This window comes from Zeus faber, assembly GCF_960531495.2.
Source record: "Zeus faber genome assembly, chromosome: 5".
Lineage (NCBI taxonomy): Eukaryota > Metazoa > Chordata > Actinopteri > Zeiformes > Zeidae > Zeus > Zeus faber.
This window is the reverse complement of record NC_137192.1, coordinates 14,224,616-14,245,294: the sequence shown is the minus strand read 5'-3', so window position 1 is coordinate 14,245,294 and position 20,679 is coordinate 14,224,616. Positions and strand designations below refer to the sequence as shown.

The following is a 20,679-nucleotide window of genomic DNA, read 5'->3' as shown; positions in this document are numbered from 1 at the left end:
TGTCCGAAATGCTTTTCTTATTTAAAAAAATATATTACTGTCACGCGTCACCGCAAAAGGACATTGTAATGTACCTCTACATTACCGTAACATTGGAGTGTCTCATATTTTTTGAAAGAAATATTAATTGTTAACTTGACAAAAGAAAGCGTAGCGAGGGAAGGGCGTGATGGCGTGGACATTTTTGCACTGGGTTGTTGTGCAATTTTACGCTAAGCTAAACTTAGCTGAGCTCAAATAAGATGAGCGGTCGGTCTGCATTTTTGAGTTAAGAGGTGGCTCGGAGGTGTTGTGAGGTGAAAAAATTGCCACAGAAAATCTGGCCACCGTCTTTTGCGTGAAACCTCGACCCTTCCTGCTCTCCCCTCCTTTCTCCGTCGTTTGTACACGTCGTAAATCTTCGCAATTTCTCTCTGCAATTGAATGGAAGCGACCCTCCAAAAACTCCACAATGAAAACACGAAAACGGATCACGTTGACAACAACCTCCACCTGTCGACATAACTTAAGATGCACAGAAACAGCAACCGTCAGCGCTGGAGACCCTTGGACTACATTTCCCATGATGCATCCGGGGGAAAAGGCGGAAGTGTCCACGTCGAATGGCGGCAAGCCAACACCAGCTTCTTAACGTTTTGGGGTTTTTTTTCCCCTCCCACCGATTGTATTTCACTTTCTTGGACCGGGCTTATTCTTTCGTTCCTTCCTGTCCACGTTTTGTAAATATCACCGCCTCCATCCCTTGAGCGCAAGACTCCGTATCTACTTTTGATTCGGTGTTATGACACTGGATGCTTACTTCACCTAAGAGACGCAGGCTCGTTTACACACATGGCGGAGGCTGAGTCCGAGCCGCGGATCTACGGCTTCACCCGAGCGTCGTGCGCCATACTGACTCACGTGTCCTGCGCGTCATTTACCGTATTAATAACAGTCCTTTCACGACCGGGAACAAGTGAGTGTGTTTTTATTTCCCTGCTATAGCTCCCGTATATCAGTGTCACTACTCTGTTGACATCATCTGACAGCGGAAGACGTCAGCAGAGGCCTGCGTCAGCGCCTAATACCAGTGCTCCCCCTCATTGATTTTTTCATCATTTTGGTTTTTTTCCCCCCCTTCATCTTTAAGGTTGGTTTTCCTGGCATCCCTTTTTCATGACGCTGGCTGTAAGTTGTAGCATCCCTTAAGTCCTATTTAAAAAAACAAACAACAAAAAAAGGTTTCTTCAAAAAGTTTCCATTGGATCTGACTTCACATTCCATTTCTCCACCACCAGTTCTCGCTCTTCATGACCGAGGCCATCCTGCTCTTTTCCCCCCACGGCTCCCCGGTCAAGAAGCTCTCGCGCAAGGCCAAGGTGCGCGTCCACTGGGCGCTGCAGGCCCTGTGCGTCTGCTGCGCCCTCCTGGGCCTGGCGGCCATCGCCTACAACAAGCACCTGCACGGGAAGCCCCACTTCACCTCGTGGCACGGCCTGCTGGGCCTGGCCACGGTGTGCGCCGCGGGGCTGCAGGCGCTGGGGGCGCTGCCCCTCCTCTATCACGCCCTCGCCAAAGGCTGGTCGCTGGCCAAGCTGAAACGCTACCACGCCGCGTCCGGGCTGCTGACGCACCTGCTGGGCAGCGCCAGCCTCCTCCTGGGAGTCGGCTCCGTCTGGTTCACCACATCTGTGGGAGAACGTGTTTGGTACCTGGCTGCTTTTTGCCCCGCTTTGAGTGCCTTTGTTATAATGAGCCAAGTGACCAATGCGTACATGGCTAAAAAACGTTTACAGTCCTGACGTAAATGCTCCCGTGTGTTAAAACATGCATATTATCACCATGCCATGATTTCAACTAGGGACCTATACAGCATACATTTCAAGTTATTTTCACACTTAAAGCGTACGTGTACGTTCTTTATTATTTGTATGAGGGGTTGTCCCCACCTCAGGAAGCACTGATACCAACTGTTATTCATGCTGTAATTTGTATTATTTTGCCTTGACCATCACATTTCAATTGCCTAAAAAACGACTTTATATGCTAAATTATGCACCGATCAGCCACAACATTAGAACCACTGACAGGTGAAGTGAATAACATTGATCATCTCATTCCAGTGGCGCCTGTCAAGTGGTGGGAGGTATGAGGCAGCAAGTGAACAGTTCGTTCTTGAAGTTGATGTGTTGGAAGCAGGAAAAACGGTCAAGCGTAAGGATCTGAGCCACTTTGACAGGGGCCGAATTGTGATGACTGGACGACTGGGTCAGAGCATCTCCAAAACGGCAGGTCTTGTGGGGTGTTCCCCCTATGCAGTGGTTAGTACCAACCAAAAGTGGTCCAAGGAAGGACAACTGGTGAACTGGCGTTCATGTGGATGTTATTTTGACACCTACCTAAACATTGTTGCAGGCCAAGTTCACCCCTTCATGGCAACAGTATTCCATGATGGCAGTGGCCTCTTTCAGCAGGATAACACGCCCTGACACACTGGGAAAAAAAAAATGTTCATGAGTGGTTTGAGGAACATGACATAAGAGTTCAAGGTGTTGACTTGGCCTCCAAATTCCCCAGATCTCAATCCGATGGAGCATCTGTGGGATGTGCTGGAACAACAAGCCCGATCCATGGAGGCCCCACCTCGCAACTTACAGGACTTAAAAGGATCTGCTGCTAACATCTTGGTGCCAGAGACCACAGGACACCTTCAGAGGTCTTGTGGAGTCCATGCCTCCACGGGTCAAAGCTGTTTGGGCTGCATGAGGGGGGCCTACACCATATTAGTCAGGTGGTTTAAATGTTGTGGCTGATCGGTGTATGTTTTATAGCTGCTTTTTTATTTTTTTATTTTACAAACCATCCACATGGCATTACAAGAGTGTTTATTGTTAAAATAACATTGATAACAGTTATGTTCTGCTCCACTCTAGGCTGTGTATACGAAATGACAATTCTTTATGATCAGCCACCAATGGGTCAATAAAACAAAAAGGGTAAAAACTGTAATTACAAAAAAAGATATATTTTACATCATAAATAAATAATTGCGATAAACGCACTGAACTAATGAATGAACTACGATATGTGAGCTAACAGTAACAATACATTATAAAAAACATTTAATGAAAGATTGTAATAAAACAAAAACAGAAACAAACATGTCCTATTTGATTCAGAGGACGCAAGTGTTTTACTTTACAGAAAATCGGGCAAATATGTACTTTGTACTAACCATTGTCCAAATGCCAGGTGTTTCTGAATTAAAATTGGATAAAACCCAATAAGATGTTCTGAAACATGCTTGAACACAGAGGGGAACTGAGTACCAGGGAGATCGTAGCGTACAGGGAGACAGACCAGGGGACAGCAGCAAACAAAGAAAGACTGGCGTGGTACTGAGAGTCTGGGGCCTTCAGAACAAAATGGCAGATCCGACAAAGGAAAGATCTGAAGCCTTCTGTAATCCAGTGTTGTCACCACGTTAAGAACCAACAAAACGTATCGTTAATGTCAGTGGAGGAGAGGGACCTTTCCCTGAACTAGTTACATTGAGGTGTCGTCACAAGTCAGAAACACAAGGCTACAGGTCAAATGGCAAAACAGTCCCCAAGCAGCACTGACCTACAGCTAGAACAGTGAAATAAGCTACTTAGTGCTCTACTTTGAAAATACACCTTTCTGCAAAGCTACATCATGGCGGAAATGTTGATACGGTAAGGCCATTTGATGCTGCCAAATCTGTTGCGGGTTTTTTCACTGTGTTTTACAGTACACTTCTGCTGTGTGCACACCATTGTAACTGAATTCCAATTCAAGGATTCAACCAGAACGTAACAGTCAGAAGTGTGCACCATGAAGGTTGACTTGATTGATCTGTAGATTGATGCAACAACAGTAAAAAGTGGAAAAACTGCGCGAGTAACAACAAATCCTAGAGCTTTTGCAGGAGAACAAGTAACAGTCCTGGTTGGTACTCAATTAGTCATCGTGTGGAGTCCACCTCAAACAGGGAATTTGAGGTGGACACCAACTGGTTTGCTTCTCAGCATTTCTTCCAACAGATTAGGAGAGGGATGGGCTGACATAAATGTTAAGACTCAAGACCCCTTTGTGTCATTTAAGGCTGAAAATGAAGGAACATGTCCAAAACCCCCTGTGTAATAAAAGGCTAGCATGAAAGTACATTCATTTTTAGTTTTAAGGGCTATTCAAAAGAAAGTAAATTAAATCATTTTTCCCTGGCAAAGGTGCAGGGACAGCCACAATGTGTGTGGTCTAAAACCATTTCCCTCAAGCCTTCCCATTGAACCTTTTTGCACACTGCACAGTATTTACTTGCAATATAAACAATGACCATGACCGCTATTTACAAAATATGAACAATTGCAGATATAATAGAATAATCAAAACATCCAGACCACATACAGTATTCTTTCAGACAGGGAATGCTATGTTTGTCAAATAGCTAATAACTAAAATATCATCTGAATTTTTTTACATTTGTCAGAAGCCTTGGAGAATGTTCTCTGAAGAATAGCTCCAGTGCATGGCTTTCAGTTGCCATGTTCCATTACCTCCTTACTCTATTTTGCACCTTTCCAATCAATTTTTTTCTCAAGGGGAATTAGACTCAAAGCCGAGTTTTTTTGGCCTTTCTTTCCAGCACTTTATTTGGGTGTGTTTTTAAATACAGGTACTCCTCACTTAACGACCTACCTGTTTAATGACCATTCAGACTTACGACCAGCTCTCTGACCAGTCTGTGTTGTACGCTGTGCACATTATATACACTATATACACTGTATATACATCTCATCCCCGTTCTTGTTCCTGCAGTCTGTCAGTATACTCCAACGTTCGCAATGGCCACGCCCCCTTACCGTGAAATAACACTGGTCCTCGCTTATCGACCAATTCGCTTCCATGACCTGGTCCTAGGAACGGAACCCGGTCGTTAAGTGAGGAGTACCTGTATGATTAGTTCTCACTGCTAATTCTGCAGCAAGATGTTGAGATGATCCAACACAAAGAATCTGCAGTCATATTCTTCCATTTCAGTCGAAAATAAAAATAATAATTTGCATGGCAGAGCCTTGTGCAAAAGTACAGGTACTCCTCACTTTACGGCCGAGTTCCGTTCCTAGGATCAGGTTGGTCGATTAGCGAGTGTTATTTCGCGGTAAGGGGGCGTGGCCATTGCGAACGCTCGTGTAGTGAATACTGACGGACTGCGGGAACCACACTGAGACTGCAAACGGTGATGAGATGAGATGCTTGACGTTGAGACACCGCGGCATTGTACGCAGCCCATAATCCAGACTGGTCGGAAAGCTGGTCGTAAGTCCGAACGGTCGTTAAACAGGTAGCTCGTTCAGTGAGGAGTACCTGTATTATCCAAGAGGTGCTTGGAAATCCCCTTAAAAAAATAGCTGGTCCCACACAATGAAAACCTGTATCACTAATCTGCTGCTTGGCCCGAAAAATCAAGATATTTGTGAAAAACATTTGTTGTTTTATTCAAGCCAGCATGTGTGAGAGTAACAAACTGCTATTTAGATGCATTTCCTCGAAATATGACGCAGATTATTAACATCTCTGAAATGTGGACTTGTACCAAACCATGACAATGCAAAATAAATTCTATAATTAAGGAGGATCGTGGATATTAATTTGGTAAAAAGTTCAAAGATATTTTGACAATTATTGTCACATTTGTACGTCATACAATGGAAATATTTATTACCAATTACATTTTTACTTAAAAGTCTGCGCTCTTTTGTTTAGGTGACTTCAATTATTTTATTTTTAAATGAAATCAGAATATATATGCTTAATGAAAATGTAATTTGCTCTACCAGCAAATTAGCTGAATAAACTCGAGGCCAGCCAAACTAGAGATTGGGGACATATTTTTGAAAATGTTATATATTTGGATATGTATATTTTTTATCAACGAAAAGTACTTTCTAATTCTAATACGTCCCAACATTTCTAATAACTACAGGGCCGACATAGCAGGGAGAACAATTAGTTTAACCAAAAGTGTTATCGTCTCTGGTTTCCCCACAACTATTCTCGTAAACATGTTATTATTCCCACATTTAGTGAGAGTTCTCAGTCCTCGTGTAGGCAACACCACGTTTAAAGATACTGTGTGTGGGGGGAACAAAACGTCACATCGTCAGGTCCATGACTGTCTATTGCCCCATCACCTCAATGACGTCGTCATCTGAGCTACTGCCGCCGTTCTCTGGAGTCAGAAGTGTGTCGGGCTGGCTCAAGGCTACTCCCAGGAGGCTGGAGTGGGGGCTGTTGAAGTGGGACAGAAAGCTGGAAGCAGCTGAGCCGGGGCTGGACGCAGGGAACCCTCCCGTCCCGGGGAGGAGCGGGTTGGAGTACATTCTTGGCTCAGACTGCAGGGACTGACTGTAGTTGAGGGGAAAGCCTGAGGAGAGCAGACCGGCCATGTTGGGGTTCATCAGGTACGGGGGCAGGGAGGAGGTGGACGCCGAGGCGGCGGAGGACATGGGAAGCGTGTTGGCGGTGGAGAAGGCAGAGGATAGGGAGGAACACGGCGGGGAGGAGGAGGAAGGGAGGTGTCCGTTCCCCGTGGACGCGGGGCTCATGAGGTCCGTCGCCGCGGAGGGGAAGATGTTCTGTAGGTCGCCCAGCGCCGGGCCTGGCGTCTGGAGGAAGGAGGAGCTGCCGCTACCGCTCATTAGGTACGGTTGACTCATGTGACTGAGGTTCCCCATCAAGGAAGATGAGTTCAGACTGATGGGGGAAAAGTTGAGCCCGCTGCCCAGCGAGAGGCCTGAGAAATGTGCTGGCGCAGATGCGCGCTTGTTCCCTAATTGCTTGCCGCCGTCGGCGCTCATCTTGCGCTTGTTGCCACAGGCCTCCACGCCGGAGCCGAGGAGGCCGTCTCGGAGATGCCTGCTGAGGTCGGCGGCCGGGTTGTGCTGCGAGCCGCCCCTGTCCGCCGACGGCGCGGCAGACATGTCCGGCGGCGACGGCAGCTCGTTCGCCATGCGGGCCGCGTCGCTGTCGGCGGAGGTGGTGTAGCGGCTGAGCTCCCGGAGGATCTCGGGGCTGTCGGGGGTGGCGGGGCGCGCGTCTCTGTCTGGGCTGCGCTGCAGCTCCGCTGGGGATGAGCAGCCGTTGCTGAAGGGGTGGGCCTGGGAACCCTGGGAGTCTGCAAAACATGGTGCCGCGAAACATCAGAAAAAAAAGTTACATTCATCTCCATCATCAATCTTCTTTATTGCCTCCTCTTTTCATTAAAATTGAATTGTGCAATAACGTGCATTCACTCCATAAGATTAATTTTCAAGGTAAAGCATCTCCCCGTCGCCCCTTTAGACCTAAAACTATGATGCTTGTACTTACCGTAGACTTAGATAGATAGTGTGCATGTGTGTTATTTCTGATGTCATTTTTATTTGTATCTCTTTCTCAACTGCACTTTTTTACTGCTGCAACGCCTGAATTTCCCTCTAGGATTAGTCAAGCTTCATCTTATGACGGTATCTTGGGATGGTCTCAATCATTCGATGACTCGTTTTTCTGAAGCGGAGTCAAAGACGGACCAATAGAATCACCAGTGAGGTCAATTCTATTTGTTCACGAGACATAATCGGGAATTTCCGGGTGAAATAACGACTGTACCTCTCGATGTGGCAGAGCCCCCCATCGCTTGTCTGCTGATCTTCCCGGATCGGATGGCGAAGATCCTGCCGTCGTTGGTCCTGATGTAGGTTCCTGTGAAGAGGAGCGCAGCGAGTCAGACGAACCACTGGATTGATGTATGGGCAGATGGCGTCAACGGGGCGTTGGTGTCGCTACCTTTGGAGCCTTTGATCACGTGGATGCTCTCTCCTGCTCCGATCCGGGCCTGTACGTCAGTTGTGCTGTTAGCCCCAGGAATCACAATGTCTGTAGATTGAGACAAAGAGGTACATAAAAAAAAACTAAAAAAACTCAAATCCCAAGGTGATTTAACAAGAAAAGCACACTTGTGATATGCTTAAACAGCATTTTGTACCCCGCCGTCACAGCACGGATACACAGTGATATGTCAGAAGAACAAATACCAGTTGTGGTGACGATCCTCTGCACGTAAACTCCGGCCTTCTGCAGGAAGTTGACAGGAAAGCCGCCGCCAGAGCTGGAGCCGGCCCCGCCCATGGTCACCTGCCGCGGCATCATGGGGATCGGGGTCGACTGGATTGGCCGAACGCTGGCCACGGGTTTGTCGTCTGGCCTGTTCATTGGACGCCTGGCAATGCATGAAAATATACATGGTTCACAGTGTTAGAGTCATCAGTTCAGGGGCTGAACATATGGAGGTTCAAGTTCTTTTAAAACCTAAAATGAGGCTGTCTAGTAGTCAGCGCACACATTTTACATTTAGATGTTTAATATTGTCCATTTGACTTTTTTGAAAATTCTAAAGATATGGTGAGAAAACGAGCGTATAATAAGTTTCAAGTACAATTCCACTTGTGTTTCTCAAAGTGAATTCATTTTGCTGTGCTTGTTTGTTTGAAAGGCGCAAGCACCATTGCTTTTACATTGAATTAACAAACACAAAAAAGTTAAATATGAGGTATCATGAAAACTAGTCAGGTCTAATGTAAAACGTGTGAGCTGACTAGTAAACAGGCTAAAAGTGGATTTGACGCCGGTACAGCCTCACCAGTTGCGCTGGCTAAACGCTGGTATGTTGGCAAGTGTTTGGTCGCTGGTGGGGTAATAGTGGGCGTAGGAGGGGCGGGAGTAGGGAACAGAGGCTCGCTTCTCATCTTCATAGCTCTTCTTGGCGGCTCGCTTCTCTGCTTTGGTCAACTTTGACTCCTTCCGGTCCACAAGAAGAGACTCGTGGTGAAAAGGTTGCTGATGAAAAAAAACAAAAACAACACAGAACCTGTTTGGTGAACATTGAGACAAAAACTGTCTTTGTAGCCTTCAGCTTAACTTTGTGAACACATTTCCCAATTCAATGCTAACAACCAGAGCTAAGTTTTCACATGTGCACTTTAAAATTAAATGAAACCCCCTTGCTAACAGGTAATGACAAATAAACAGTGGATGTTTTCATCAAATATAATTAGCATTAATCACATTCTTGAGCCACATGTTGTTGTCTGCTGTTACAACATGGAAAAGGGTAGCGTTAACTCATGGCCCTAAATGGCCATTTTGTTTTAAAACCCCAAACCTCATGTTGTAGCACTTTACTTGTGGTTTGTATTCTGTACCTTGGTGATGAGTTCTGGGTAGAGCAGACAGGTTTGGCTGATGACTTCCTCCATGTCCGCTTGGGGCTGCAGAGACGCCGAGGTCTGATTGGGTTCCTCTTCAACAAAATGCAGCAACGACTCCACTTCCTTACGTGTGAAGTTCAGCACCGGGTTCAGGTCGTCTACTACACGGTCTTCAAAACAAACCATCACAGGCTTTTAATGGCGATCGCGCAAAAGGAAATGATATCTTGTCAATATCAGAGAGGGGGGTCATTTAAATGGAAAAGCTGGTAAATTCAATCTATGGAATCTATTTTCGATTCAAGCCGGTGTCGATGTTCTGTAAAAGTCGTTGCGTAAATCTCCCCTGCTCGAAGTAGTATTACTTTTTCGGCAAATTTCCAGTAAGGCTCTGAATGAAGTGTGTGGGAGTGGAAGCTGTAACATTTCTGTAAAGTAGGGGTGGATCCGAATCCAAATAAAGCAACAAATGGTGGGTTTTTACAAAAAGGATTTGTTTTTCGAACCCCCCCCCCCCTCAAAATAAAAAACAGTCAGAAAAAAGCTTTCGGAGCTCGGCTGCAAAGTTGAGAAATTGAACCACGTCTTTACGGAGACAGGTCTTTATATTCTTAAATGTTATTATTTATCTTCTTTAAAATGCCACTCACACCCTAGACGTGTCTTCTACATTTCGAGGTGCGGTGCGGGGACATCAGGCACAAGCTCTGCGCTTTCCCGCCGGCTGCACCGCAGCACGGAGCCGGAGGGAGCGAGCGGACAGGGAGACGGAGAACGGGTGGAGAGCGTTCATTCTCCGGAGGCTGAGGGAGTAGGACTAGTTGAAAATGCTCACACTGATTTAATAACTCTGGGTTCAGGGTTATTGCGTCCGGGGACGGGGGGGCTCTGTCCCCTCTCGGTCGGCGGAGGGAAGAGTCCGTGAGGCGGGGAGACGGGGAGCGACGCGCTGGTTTAAAAACTGATTCTGTTACGTAGTCTCACCTGATGTGAAACACCTCTAACACGAGCGGCACGTAATGTAACCAGAACCGTCATCTACGTGGGAACAGACCCCATACACAACTTTTTTGTCAAGGCCAATGTGGGAATGACTATCTACTGCCTTTAATGGATTTTTTTTTTATCCAGCAATGTTACAGATTCCATGTGGGAAAGGGGCTTTATTCACCTAATTCTACGCTAAATAAAACTTGCGTAAATATAATCAGCACTATATAACTTGGTCATCTAAAAAAAAGGAACAAGTCAAATAAGAATTGAAATGTGGTGCCGTCTGATCGGTTGTCAGATTCAGCAAAGGTGGCTTAAAAGATACATGAAATATTCAGAAGATAATAATTACATTCAATATGTTATCCATAGTGTACAATTATGTCTATGTCTACAAATTCATCAACAAATTCTAAAAGAACAGGAAATATTGTACAGAAATAGAAAACTGAACCACTACCGGGATGAATTATGTGACTGGATAAGGATGATTTTCATTCTCAGCCATCAAGCTCAACCTTTTTGGTTATGGACACAACACAAATATTTATTCATTTGAGGCCTCCCTCAAATGAATCCATCCCATCCCACGCACACAGAACAACAAAAACAGAAACCCCGCCCACACATGACAACAGGCTCTTACCGGACATGCCCTGTTTGGAGACCTGTCTGTCATAGATCTTCTTCTCCAGGGTGAAGTCGCAGACCAAGCGGTAAATGTGGCAGGGCTTCCTCTGACCGTAGCGGTACACCCTGCACACCGCCTGGGCGTCATGACACGGGTTCCAGGAGGCGTCAAACACCACCACGCGGTTGGCCCCGATAAGATTCACACCCAGGCAACCCGCCCTGGTGGGAACAGAGTGAGGTGACCACCAGAGTGAGAATTATGGGCAAGGTTATATTGGATTGTCTGGGCTCAGGAAGTAAAAAAAAGAAAAAAAAAGAAACATCTATTTTTCCAACTGTTGTTGGGAAAGAGACTCCTGAGATTCTGTGTTGTGTCATCGTTTAGGTTCCCACTAAAAATAATATCTCCGATTGGGGGGGAGCCTAAGTACTGGAACCAGTAGCAATAAATGTGGCACCTACCTGGTGGAGAGCAGGAAAAGCCAGGCGTTGATGTTGTCGGGGTCATTAAACTGGTTGATAAGTCGCTCCCTCTCTGAGGCAGATGTGCTGCCATCCAGTCCTGGAGAGAAAATAAGGTGACAGCACTGAAACTCTACATGCCACGGAGCGGAACACGCCTGAACATTCTACCTTCAAGTTAAATGCGTGCATGAATGCGTTTGTGTCCAAGATGGGTGCCCTGATACTACTGGCGAGCAAATGTATTCTATCCATGGCCACGTTTCAATGTGTAACACGCCGACTCAATATCTACAGTTTAAAAATAAACAAAGCAAAAAAATGTTTTATCCTAGCATACATGACCAATTATATAATTATTAATTATTATCTGGCCTATATCACAACGACCAAATTAAAATACGTAACAGTTGTATATTTTAGACTTGATAACATGTCCTGATAAATGAAGTGTCAGACGAGCTGGGAACAAAATATTACAAGTATCGCGTTCTAAAACAGCAGAAACGTGTCTCGGTACAGGCGGATAGGGAACAACTACTACAACTACAACTACAAAGCACGCATACTGTGTGGATGTTGCTATGGAGACAGAGCAGCGGCTAGATGACTCACTGTAGTAGTTGAGGTTTCGGACCCAGTGCTGGCTCTGTGTGTCGGGGGCCACGCTGCCCGTCAGTACGGGCCTCTGAGATAAGAAGTCCTCGATCACGCTGAGCGTGGACAAGCTCTGGCTAATATGGACACAGGAAAAACAGGTGAATAAGCCATCAAAAGATGCCGTGGCATATTCAAGATTCAAGATCAAGAGGTTTATTCGTCACATACATATACACACTTTCATACGTATATGCAGTGAAATGTAATATCTACCGTTTTAAAGTAATTTACAGGTTGACATGAAGGTGAATAAAGTAAAACACCGTGTTTACGGCCTCTTAAAGGGCGGGGTTTGGAATTCCAATGAAGATGCAATCAAACATTAATCTTCAGCTCCAACCGAAACATGAGCGACAGCTACGTCGGCATTCATATCAAATCAATGGTTTATGAATCTTTGTTTGGCCCAAAAATGTTGCCAACAAAGGACCAACCTGAACACCAAGATCTTGTCTCCTTTCCGCACACTCTCATCAATCAAATGAAAGAGCAGAACCATCTTGGCAGAGTTCGAGAGAAGTCCTGTCTCGTAATCTGACATTATGTCCTTTGCCTGGGAAAAGTCAACAAAAAAAGCGTGTTCACTCAAAATGCAATATAGCCCGTATAGTCTCTTTCAGGCCGACCAAGTCACCCAAAATCCTGGCAGGACTGGCAAGTAAATAACATTCTTATCTAAACAAATGCACCCATGCCAACCACTAACACCTCAGCCCACATGGATTCTCATTTGGCTTCAGATGGATTCAGGTCAACAGAAGATTACAGAGGAAAATAGACCATGGTAAAAACAAACAAACTGGCAACAGAATGGCAATATATAAATTAATAATTAATATTAAGTATGTATGTACCTAGTAAATGGAGATTTATATTAATAAGCTATTGCAAACTACAAATGAATGCTCAATTCAGTCAAATATTCTCCTTTTGTTTGTTAGCTATCCGACATTTGGTGGGCAATTCCATAAGGAAATAATATATTTAAAATATTCACTCCATAATAAATGTAAAGGAACTCAAAAGGAATAGCAGCATGAAAAATATTCTAAGTAAAGTTGAGGCTCGAGCTGAGCCTTGGTCCTGAATTAAGAAGTTATCTGGAGTCTTAGGATCTGCTCCATCTGCATAGAATCTAGGCCTGTCCTGGACTAAAATAACTGTCGTATTGTCAACTGTCAATTGTCCCACCTCCCCAAAAAAAACGATGAAATAACTACAACCTTGATACTGATTTCCAATGTGCATATTTCAAGTGCGAGTCAGACCGTACCCATTCATATGTGATAACTTGATTGGCTCTCTCCTGAATGGGGTTGAGCGGGAGAAGGCCGGACATGATCTTGCTGTTGGTGGAGTCTGCTACTTTGGCCTTAAGGCCAGAGCACCGGTTAGAGGAAGTGATGTCATCAAGGTCTAGGTCCTGCTCGCTGGTCTGGTTCTCCTTCTGAAGAGCTTCATAGAGGACGTCTGGGTGGTTCCAGATCTGAGCCGAGTAAGAAACAAGACAGTCCACTTTATTTAAAAAAAAACCTTGAAAACAAAAGCCTTTTATCCAGTAGAACCCAGATGTGGCTCCTCCGAAAAGCTCGATCAGGAGTCCCACCTTGCAGCAAACGCAGAAGGCCTTCAGCGGGTTGAGGCCGAGCCAGCCGCTGTTTCCAGCCTCTCGGAAGCGGTTCATGAACTCCGTGTAGAGCGCTCTCTGGATGGGGGACAGCCGCACCAGGATCACATGCTCCTCCTTGGTGGGAAGTTGGTCCCGCAGCACATCATGACCCCGTCTAAAATTCAGAAAAAAACAGCACAAAAAAAACAGGGCAAGTTACATTGCTCGACGGGGATCTGCCCCAACCGATTTATTGACACGCACCCAACTGATGAAACGCTCACCTCTGGACGAATCCCTCCAGCAGGCTGTGGAGGACGTGGCTGCGGTAGCGCATGAGACGAACGTCTTGAGGTGTGCTGTCCACACACTGCCCGTTCAGAATGGGCCGCTCAAACATGTTGCTGAACTCCTGACGCGTGCCGAGGAAGTCGGGCCGAACAAAGTCCACCATGCACCAGTACTCGATGAGGTTGTTCTGCAGGGGGTAGCCGGTCAGCACCACCCGGCGCCGCGAGCGGATGTTTTTCAGTGCCTGCGACGTGTTGGCGTGGCAATTCTTAATGCGGTGACCTTCGTCACAGATCACCACGTCTGGGCCCGGCCGCGCAATGGCTTTTTCTATTCCTGTATATGCACAAAGTGGGAGGGAAAATAAATAAATAAATCACATCGGCATGGACTTTAAATTCACATCACAGCCATCATAAGGATTCCAGCGTAATTATTTATCTTAGATGATGGGTCCGAATTGACCTCGCGTTATTTTTCAAAGAAAAATATGTGCAACATATATAATAAATAATATGTACAAACGTACAAATAAAAAAGGGAATTCACCCAATATATGCATTCTAGGGTTAAAAAAGAAAAGAAAGGGTCGATAAATAGTGCAAATTTACACAGCGACGGTGCTTCCGTTATGTCAGGAGTGCAGCCAACCTTTCATGAGCTCCTGCTGTCGGTCTTCTTCGTCCAGGTCAATGATGATCGGCCCAGCCGGCTTCTTCGTCTTCCTCTTCCTGCCCATCACAAAGCTCTTCTTCATGGACAGCAGTCGGTACATCTCATATCCCATGAGGAGCACTCCTCCATCCCTGGACCAATCCTCAACCACCTTTGCCCGGGCAAGAGTTGTTCTACAAGGCGGATTGACAGGTTACAAGTTGCCAACTGGCTGCAAAACCTCAAACACAGGCACACAAAACGCTCCATTACATACTTGTGCTCGTCATTGAGAATATGCACTTTGAAGGTACGTCCTTGAGCTAAGGCAGGGTCCGTATCAGGAGGTAGAGCTTCCTGGGGTGGAAGCCAGAGGTTGAACTCGGTTAACCAGTTCTGAAGTGTATTCACCTTAGAAAGGGGGGAACAAACACTCGTGAGTTTGGTTTTATCATCTTAAAATAGTTGATGTGAGCCACGCAGCAGACACACAGAATACTCACAGGGACGATGGCCAGCACAGTGTGTGCTCCAGTATGATTCAGCAGGATGTCTATGAAGGAAATGACCTGCAGGGTCTTCCCTAAACCCATGCTGTGGGCCAGGATGCAGCCAAAGCCACTACTGGTTTTATACCGCTCCAGAGACTCCACGAGGTTATCGTACAGAAAGCGGATCCCTCCAACCTTAGAGACAGGAAAGATGAACGGTACATGTTGAAAAGCAGGATTAACCTCACCCTAACGTTTGGTCATAAAAAAAAATAAAATAGAAAAACACAAAGATTTGAAAATAAAAAATAAAAACCTGAGTGAAGAATTCTAAAATAAGTCAGAATCAAACAGGTGGGGCTGGGTATTCCCCAGCAGTACAATACAGAAATGTCCTATTGCAATTCATTTGTGACTATGATGCAAATGAGGGACAGGAACAAGCGTGAGCAGAAAGGAGAGAAAGCTAGTGCCAGCAAGAGAGAGAGCGAGCAAGGGAGGGAGCGAAGGAGAAGGGGTAAATACACATACCTGATGAGGTTTAACGGCCCTGGCTAATTGCGGGGCAAGGTAGAGATCCTCCTCCTCCGCAGGGTGGTTGATATTGACCAGCACTCGGCCCTGGGCGTCGGGCTGGTTCAGAGCATCGTTGATGTGCGCTCCGCTGCTCTCCTCCGTGCCGCCGCCGCCGCCATCGGCGTCCTCGTCCGTTGACTCGTTGCTGATCTGCAGGGCGTCCTCGTCCCCGGAGCTCAGCTCGATCACATCTGCGTTGTCGTTGGGAAAAATAGGCACAGTGTCATTAAAAAGGTGTCAACCCTAAGAGGACAGGAATCACTGACTCACAAAGTAACATTTTAAAGGTTCTGTAATGTCAATTAGTTGATATATTATGTACATTATCCCGATTGAGATATTAGTCAAATATTCTAACATTTGATTTTGTCAAAAAATCACCCGGCCCTAGATGCTTTGCTGTTAAAGAGTAAATCAGTAAACTGTTTCCATCCATGTCTCACCATCTCTGATGGCTGCCGCAGGAAGACTGTCCTCCTCTTTCTCGTCCTCCTCGCCGCTGCTATCCAGACAGATCACATCCTGCTTGCTGAGGAGAGCAGGGACCAACTGAGATAACTCCCCTGATCTCAAAGCAGTTTCACCTGATTTAGGGGGGGGGGGGGGGGGGGAGACCGGACAGAGGTAGGTGACAGGGAATGGAAAGAGAGTTGAGTAGAAGATGAGGACTCTGACATGGGAATGTTTTCAGGGTGAAAGGTGTCGTTTCTTCATTATGACATAGCGGTGGACCCCCCTGTCAGGTGAACAGGTGAATCCCCCTACTCACCTGTTTGAGATTCTGTGACAAGTTGGGCTGTGGTCGGGAAATCTTTTCTTTGCTGCTCCAGGCGTTTCCTCCTCTCCAGCTCTTCCTGCTGGGCAGCTTTGGTTCCAGCCTCTAGCTGATGCTCTTTCAGCAGTTTTCTGTAACACAAAGGAAAAGATAAAAATACTTTTTACATTGCTCATCTCATCTCATCATGGCACCTGTCAAGTGGTGGGATATTTTAGGCAGCAAGTGAACAGTCAGTTCTTGAAGTTGATGTGTTGGAAGTAGGAAAAATGGGCAAGCGTAAGGATCTTAGTGACTTTGACAAGGATCATATTTTGGTGGCGAGACGACTGGGTCAGAGCATCTCCAAAACGACAGGTCTTGTGGGGTGTTCCCCATATCCAGTGGTTAGTACCTACCAAAAGTGGTCCAACGACCCATGACCCTGTCGCCAGTTCACCAGTTGTCCTTCCTTGGACAACTTTTGGTAGGTACTAGCCACTGCATATGGGGAACACCCCACAAGACCTGCTGTTTTGGAGATGCTCTGACCCAGTCATCTCGCCATCACAATTTTGCTCCTTGTCAAAGTCACTAAGATTCTTACGCTTGCCCACTTATTATTATTTTCTTTTATTTTATGGCTGATCGGTGTGTGTGTGTGTGTGTGTGTGTGTGTGTATGTATATATATATATATATATATATATATATATATATATATATATATATATATATATATATATATTAAAAAATAAGAGATCAAGAGAGAGCGAGAGAAATGCACCTGATATTCTTCCTCATGTGAGTAGGTTTGGATGGTTTTGGAGGTTTTGAGCCTTTCGAGGACTTCGAGGACTTTGAGGATTTGGAGGATTTGGATGATTTAGACTTCTGTTCCTTTGTTTTTCCGGCATGAGGCTTGTTGCTCTGGCTGGAGTTCTCTGGGCTGGTTGGCGGCTGGGAGCGAGAGGCGGGTCTGGAAGCGGTTCTGGATGAGGGGCGGGATGTAGGCTGAGATGAGGGCTCTGAGGACGGCTCTCCAGAGGTGGCTGAATGTGAATCCTCGCCATCCGGAGATGTTTCCGCATTATCCTGGGCACTCGCAGATCGATCTGTGGGGAAAAAAAAATGGGGCATCATGAAACTAAGCGTAATGTTCTATGATGTAATTGACAAAAAAAAAAGAAAAAAGAAAACGACGTCCCTAATTTTTAGAGGGGACCTTTTATGCTAATTTTTACATAAGTTAATATACGTCTCTGAGGCCCCCAAAACATGTTTTTGAAGTTTTTTCTGAAAATACCACACCAGATTATGCATTCAAGCCATTGTGACATGCCTCTAAACCTGGATTGTTCCAAAAGTGGCTGTTTCAGTGTGTGTAGTTTTAATTGCGAATGAGCGGCCAAGCCCCTAGTTCTCAGCCAATGGGGTTTGAGCACAAGTTCCGGGTTCTGTGAGCCAATGGGGTTTGAGCTTTACTCCGGGCTCCGTTTTATTCACTATGTAATCTTTCACTAATTTCATTTTTCAGTACACTACGATCTGTTTCTGAACAAATCTGAGGCGGGAAATAAGCAATCCAGAATCTTCACTCATATTAGATCTACAAGGCCTAATTTAGAAGTTAGTTCCAACTTTTGTTGCAGTGCGCTAAGCTTGTGGGAGACACGGAGGCTGCGCCGTGATGCACCGGGACTCTCGTACCCGGGGATTTTTTGTTTATTGTAAACGTCAGAAAATAAAATAAATAAATACATCTATGATAAAAACACACTATCTCTATTGGTTTTGTTTGGAGAAACACACAGCAGATCAGATGGAGCAGATGACCATGATAAAGAAATCTGTGACGAGCTTCTGTCACCTCGTGCAGAGAGTCAGAGCGGCCGGAAGCTTGAGCGTTTTGTTCACAGCAATTACTTTGCATTAGGTTACCTCATTATTTGACACCTAGTCCATGTCTAATATTAACATTGTAACATTATATACAGTATATGACAGAGAATAAGGAAAAGCATAATATGTCCCTTTTTAGAATTTGTTATGCAGTTAGCTACAATTCTATGACTAGGAAACTAAATGGCATATGGGGATCGGAATTAGGTTTAAAAAAAATGATTTAACTTGCTATGTAATCTTTCTGTAACATTAGAGTATGTTTAATATTATATGCACTATTTTGGAAGTGGTTTATATTTTATTGTGTTATTCAGGTTTGATACTAGTTTCGTACATACTTTACTACTTACTTAAGTCTGTTTGTGATGGTATTTTCATTAGCATTGTTGAGTGGCTGCGTTGCCAGTCACAAATTAAACCTTGCTGTACCGCTCTGTGCATATGACACATGAACTTCAATTTGATTTGATATTTTTTATTTAATGGTAAAAAATTACTTGCAATTTTATTTAAATGAATCAGGTGATGTCTCTACCTGTAGTCTAACTGATCTCAGGATGATATTTGCATTATTTCAAAGGGGTTTATGATGAACTGGCATAATCAAGAGGAAAATAACAACCATCGGGTCATGTCAGCCATCGCTCACCAACGAGATCACCTTCATCATCTCCATCATTATCATCCCCGTCTTCTTCCATGTCCTCTTCCTCCTCATATTCCAAATCCTCATCTTCACTGTTAAGATTTTGCTCCAAGTCACTTTCTGATTTCGCCTCTTCAGACATGGTGTCTTATGGGGCTCGGAGTATTACCTGAACATCCTCATCAGAAGCCCTTAAAAAAAAAAAAAAAAAAAAAAAAAAGAAGTCATGTTCACCAGGCTGCATCATAACATTATTATCAATAACATTATCATGATATGATTCTCAATAACTAAAATAGCAGAAATTCTGTTCAGTTCTGACATCATATAGCACAATGTTTTGAAAGTATGGCTCGGAATTGTAATAAGTTATACTCCATATCTATTGTCACACAATACAAGTTGTAGAGTATATTCTAGATAACAATGAGACTTTCCCCCAAAGTTGTCACAAGATCTGAAATATTTAAAGGGTTTTGTTTGAATGTGTTTAACATTTTGATCTGACATCAAACTTAACAAGACCATAGACTTCAGAACAGTTAAACGTGGGATTTCCCACGCGATCCGTAGAAAGAGGCATGATCATGTCAGATGGGTGTACCAAGCTCACGGCTTTTAAATTGTACTTTAGCCTTATCTTAGTGATTGTATTATGTATTTTTTTTTTAAATCTGTGTTTAACTTTTTAAGGTGTTATTCTTCTTTGCATTTATATAACGTGATGTGCCTGATGTAAGCACTTTGAACCACGGACGTGTATGAAATGAACTACACAAATAAATTTGCGATGCCTTTTAGTTTATAAGTAGATTTTGTAATATTATTGTATTGATATAAAAAAAAATGCTGTTCAATAGATGATAATAAATTCTTCAATATTACTCAACCCTATTTAGAAAATAACTGGTTTGACACTGAGAAGGAAAACATGGCATGGCATCCATAATCAATTGGAAATTTAAAGAAAGTGATGTTTTTAATGAGGTGAACATGGGAGAGACTTCTCCCCCTGACCTACAAGCCAGTGGTGGAGCGAGCAGATAACCTGACACTATGTTCTAATCACAACAATGGAAACATCCCTGTGTCGTTTAAACCTGTTGGACTGAATGCAGGTGGTGTTCATATCCCCTTGCCCTGGCTTTGTTAGTGAATCACCATGCTGATTACACAACAATGAACTCGGTCCCAACAAGCCAGCCACACACCGTCCATTGCACCCCACACGACTGCACGGGACGGGGGGCTGGCTGGCTGGCTGGCTTCAAGCTAACGTGCTTGCACCCACCGGCAAACCGGATCGTTTTAAACGTTAAACGCTGCTTGGCTACAGGCTACGTTGCATCCAGGCTACCGCTAACACGCTAGCTAACATGTTATTAGCAAGATGCCGATTTCTAATGTTCAAACTACAGCCGGGTTGAGATCTTACCTCTTATACGTTTGCGTTTTTCTTTTGTGAGAATCTAGAGTAATGCATGCAGTGATTACTAACCGGGTTGTATTTGGTATATTTTAATAAATGGACTGTCAAAAGCTGCTAATTTGCCATTTTTTTTCCAGTGTGACCGTAAAGTCCGTCCCCAGACGGAGGAAGTGGTTTGACTAATCAAAGGTTCCGCTGGGGAAAGAAGGACAGCGATGTGGCGGCGCCGGTTCTTTGCGATATCGATAAACTGCGTTTTCTTACATGTGGAATTAATACAGAGGACCAAAACTACCTCTCTGTTAAAAATGATATATCATCCCAAAATA

At 44.7% G+C, this 20,679-nt stretch overlaps 2 protein-coding genes across 2 annotated transcripts; one reads left to right on the top strand and one right to left on the bottom strand.

The window, feature by feature from the left end:
- The first annotated feature begins 704 nt into the window (after positions 1 to 704).
- Positions 705 to 4,264, top strand: cyb561d2 (cytochrome b561 family, member D2). Its single transcript, XM_080000338.1, has 3 exons — positions 705 to 955; positions 1,130 to 1,167; positions 1,278 to 4,264. The coding sequence occupies exons 1-3, from the start codon at positions 832 to 834 to the stop codon at positions 1,779 to 1,781; spliced, it is 666 nt and encodes a 221-aa protein (XP_079856464.1). The 5' UTR covers positions 705 to 831; the 3' UTR covers positions 1,782 to 4,264.
- A 178-nt stretch (positions 4,265 to 4,442) lies between these two features.
- rad54l2 (RAD54 like 2) lies at positions 4,443 to 20,487 on the bottom strand. Its single transcript, XM_080001490.1, has 22 exons — positions 20,357 to 20,487; positions 18,925 to 19,112; positions 17,158 to 17,485; positions 16,387 to 16,523; positions 16,061 to 16,201; positions 15,573 to 15,808; positions 15,054 to 15,236; positions 14,828 to 14,961; positions 14,548 to 14,744; positions 13,890 to 14,232; positions 13,603 to 13,780; positions 13,270 to 13,482; positions 12,431 to 12,549; positions 11,952 to 12,070; positions 11,337 to 11,436; positions 10,888 to 11,093; positions 9,243 to 9,418; positions 8,681 to 8,877; positions 8,076 to 8,260; positions 7,828 to 7,917; positions 7,651 to 7,743; positions 4,443 to 7,177 (listed from the first exon to the last, which is right to left on the bottom strand). Exons 2-22 carry the CDS (start codon positions 19,061 to 19,063, stop codon positions 6,180 to 6,182), a joined length of 4,512 nt encoding a protein of 1,503 aa, XP_079857616.1. The 5' UTR covers positions 19,064 to 19,112; positions 20,357 to 20,487; the 3' UTR covers positions 4,443 to 6,179.
- Between the last annotated feature and the right edge of the window lie 192 nt (positions 20,488 to 20,679).

Coding starts and splice junctions, on each gene's coding strand:
- cyb561d2 (XM_080000338.1), top strand. CDS start 832: ATGGCGGAGGCTGAGTCCGAGCCGCGGATCTACGGCTTCACCCGAGCG. Junction 956..1,129: donor CCTTTCACGACCGGGAACAA/GTGAGTGTGTTT, acceptor TTCATCTTTAAG/GTTGGTTTTCCTGGCATCCC. Junction 1,168..1,277: donor CCTTTTTCATGACGCTGGCT/GTAAGTTGTAGC, acceptor CTCCACCACCAG/TTCTCGCTCTTCATGACCGA.
- rad54l2 (XM_080001490.1), bottom strand. CDS start 19,063: ATGTCTGAAGAGGCGAAATCAGAAAGTGACTTGGAGCAAAATCTTAAC. Junction 15,237..15,572: donor GGGCCGTTAAACCTCATCAG/GTATGTGTATTT, acceptor CCTGTCTCTAAG/GTTGGAGGGATCCGCTTTCT. Junction 8,878..9,242: donor ACCCAGAACTCATCACCAAG/GTACAGAATACA, acceptor TTTTTTCATCAG/CAACCTTTTCACCACGAGTC.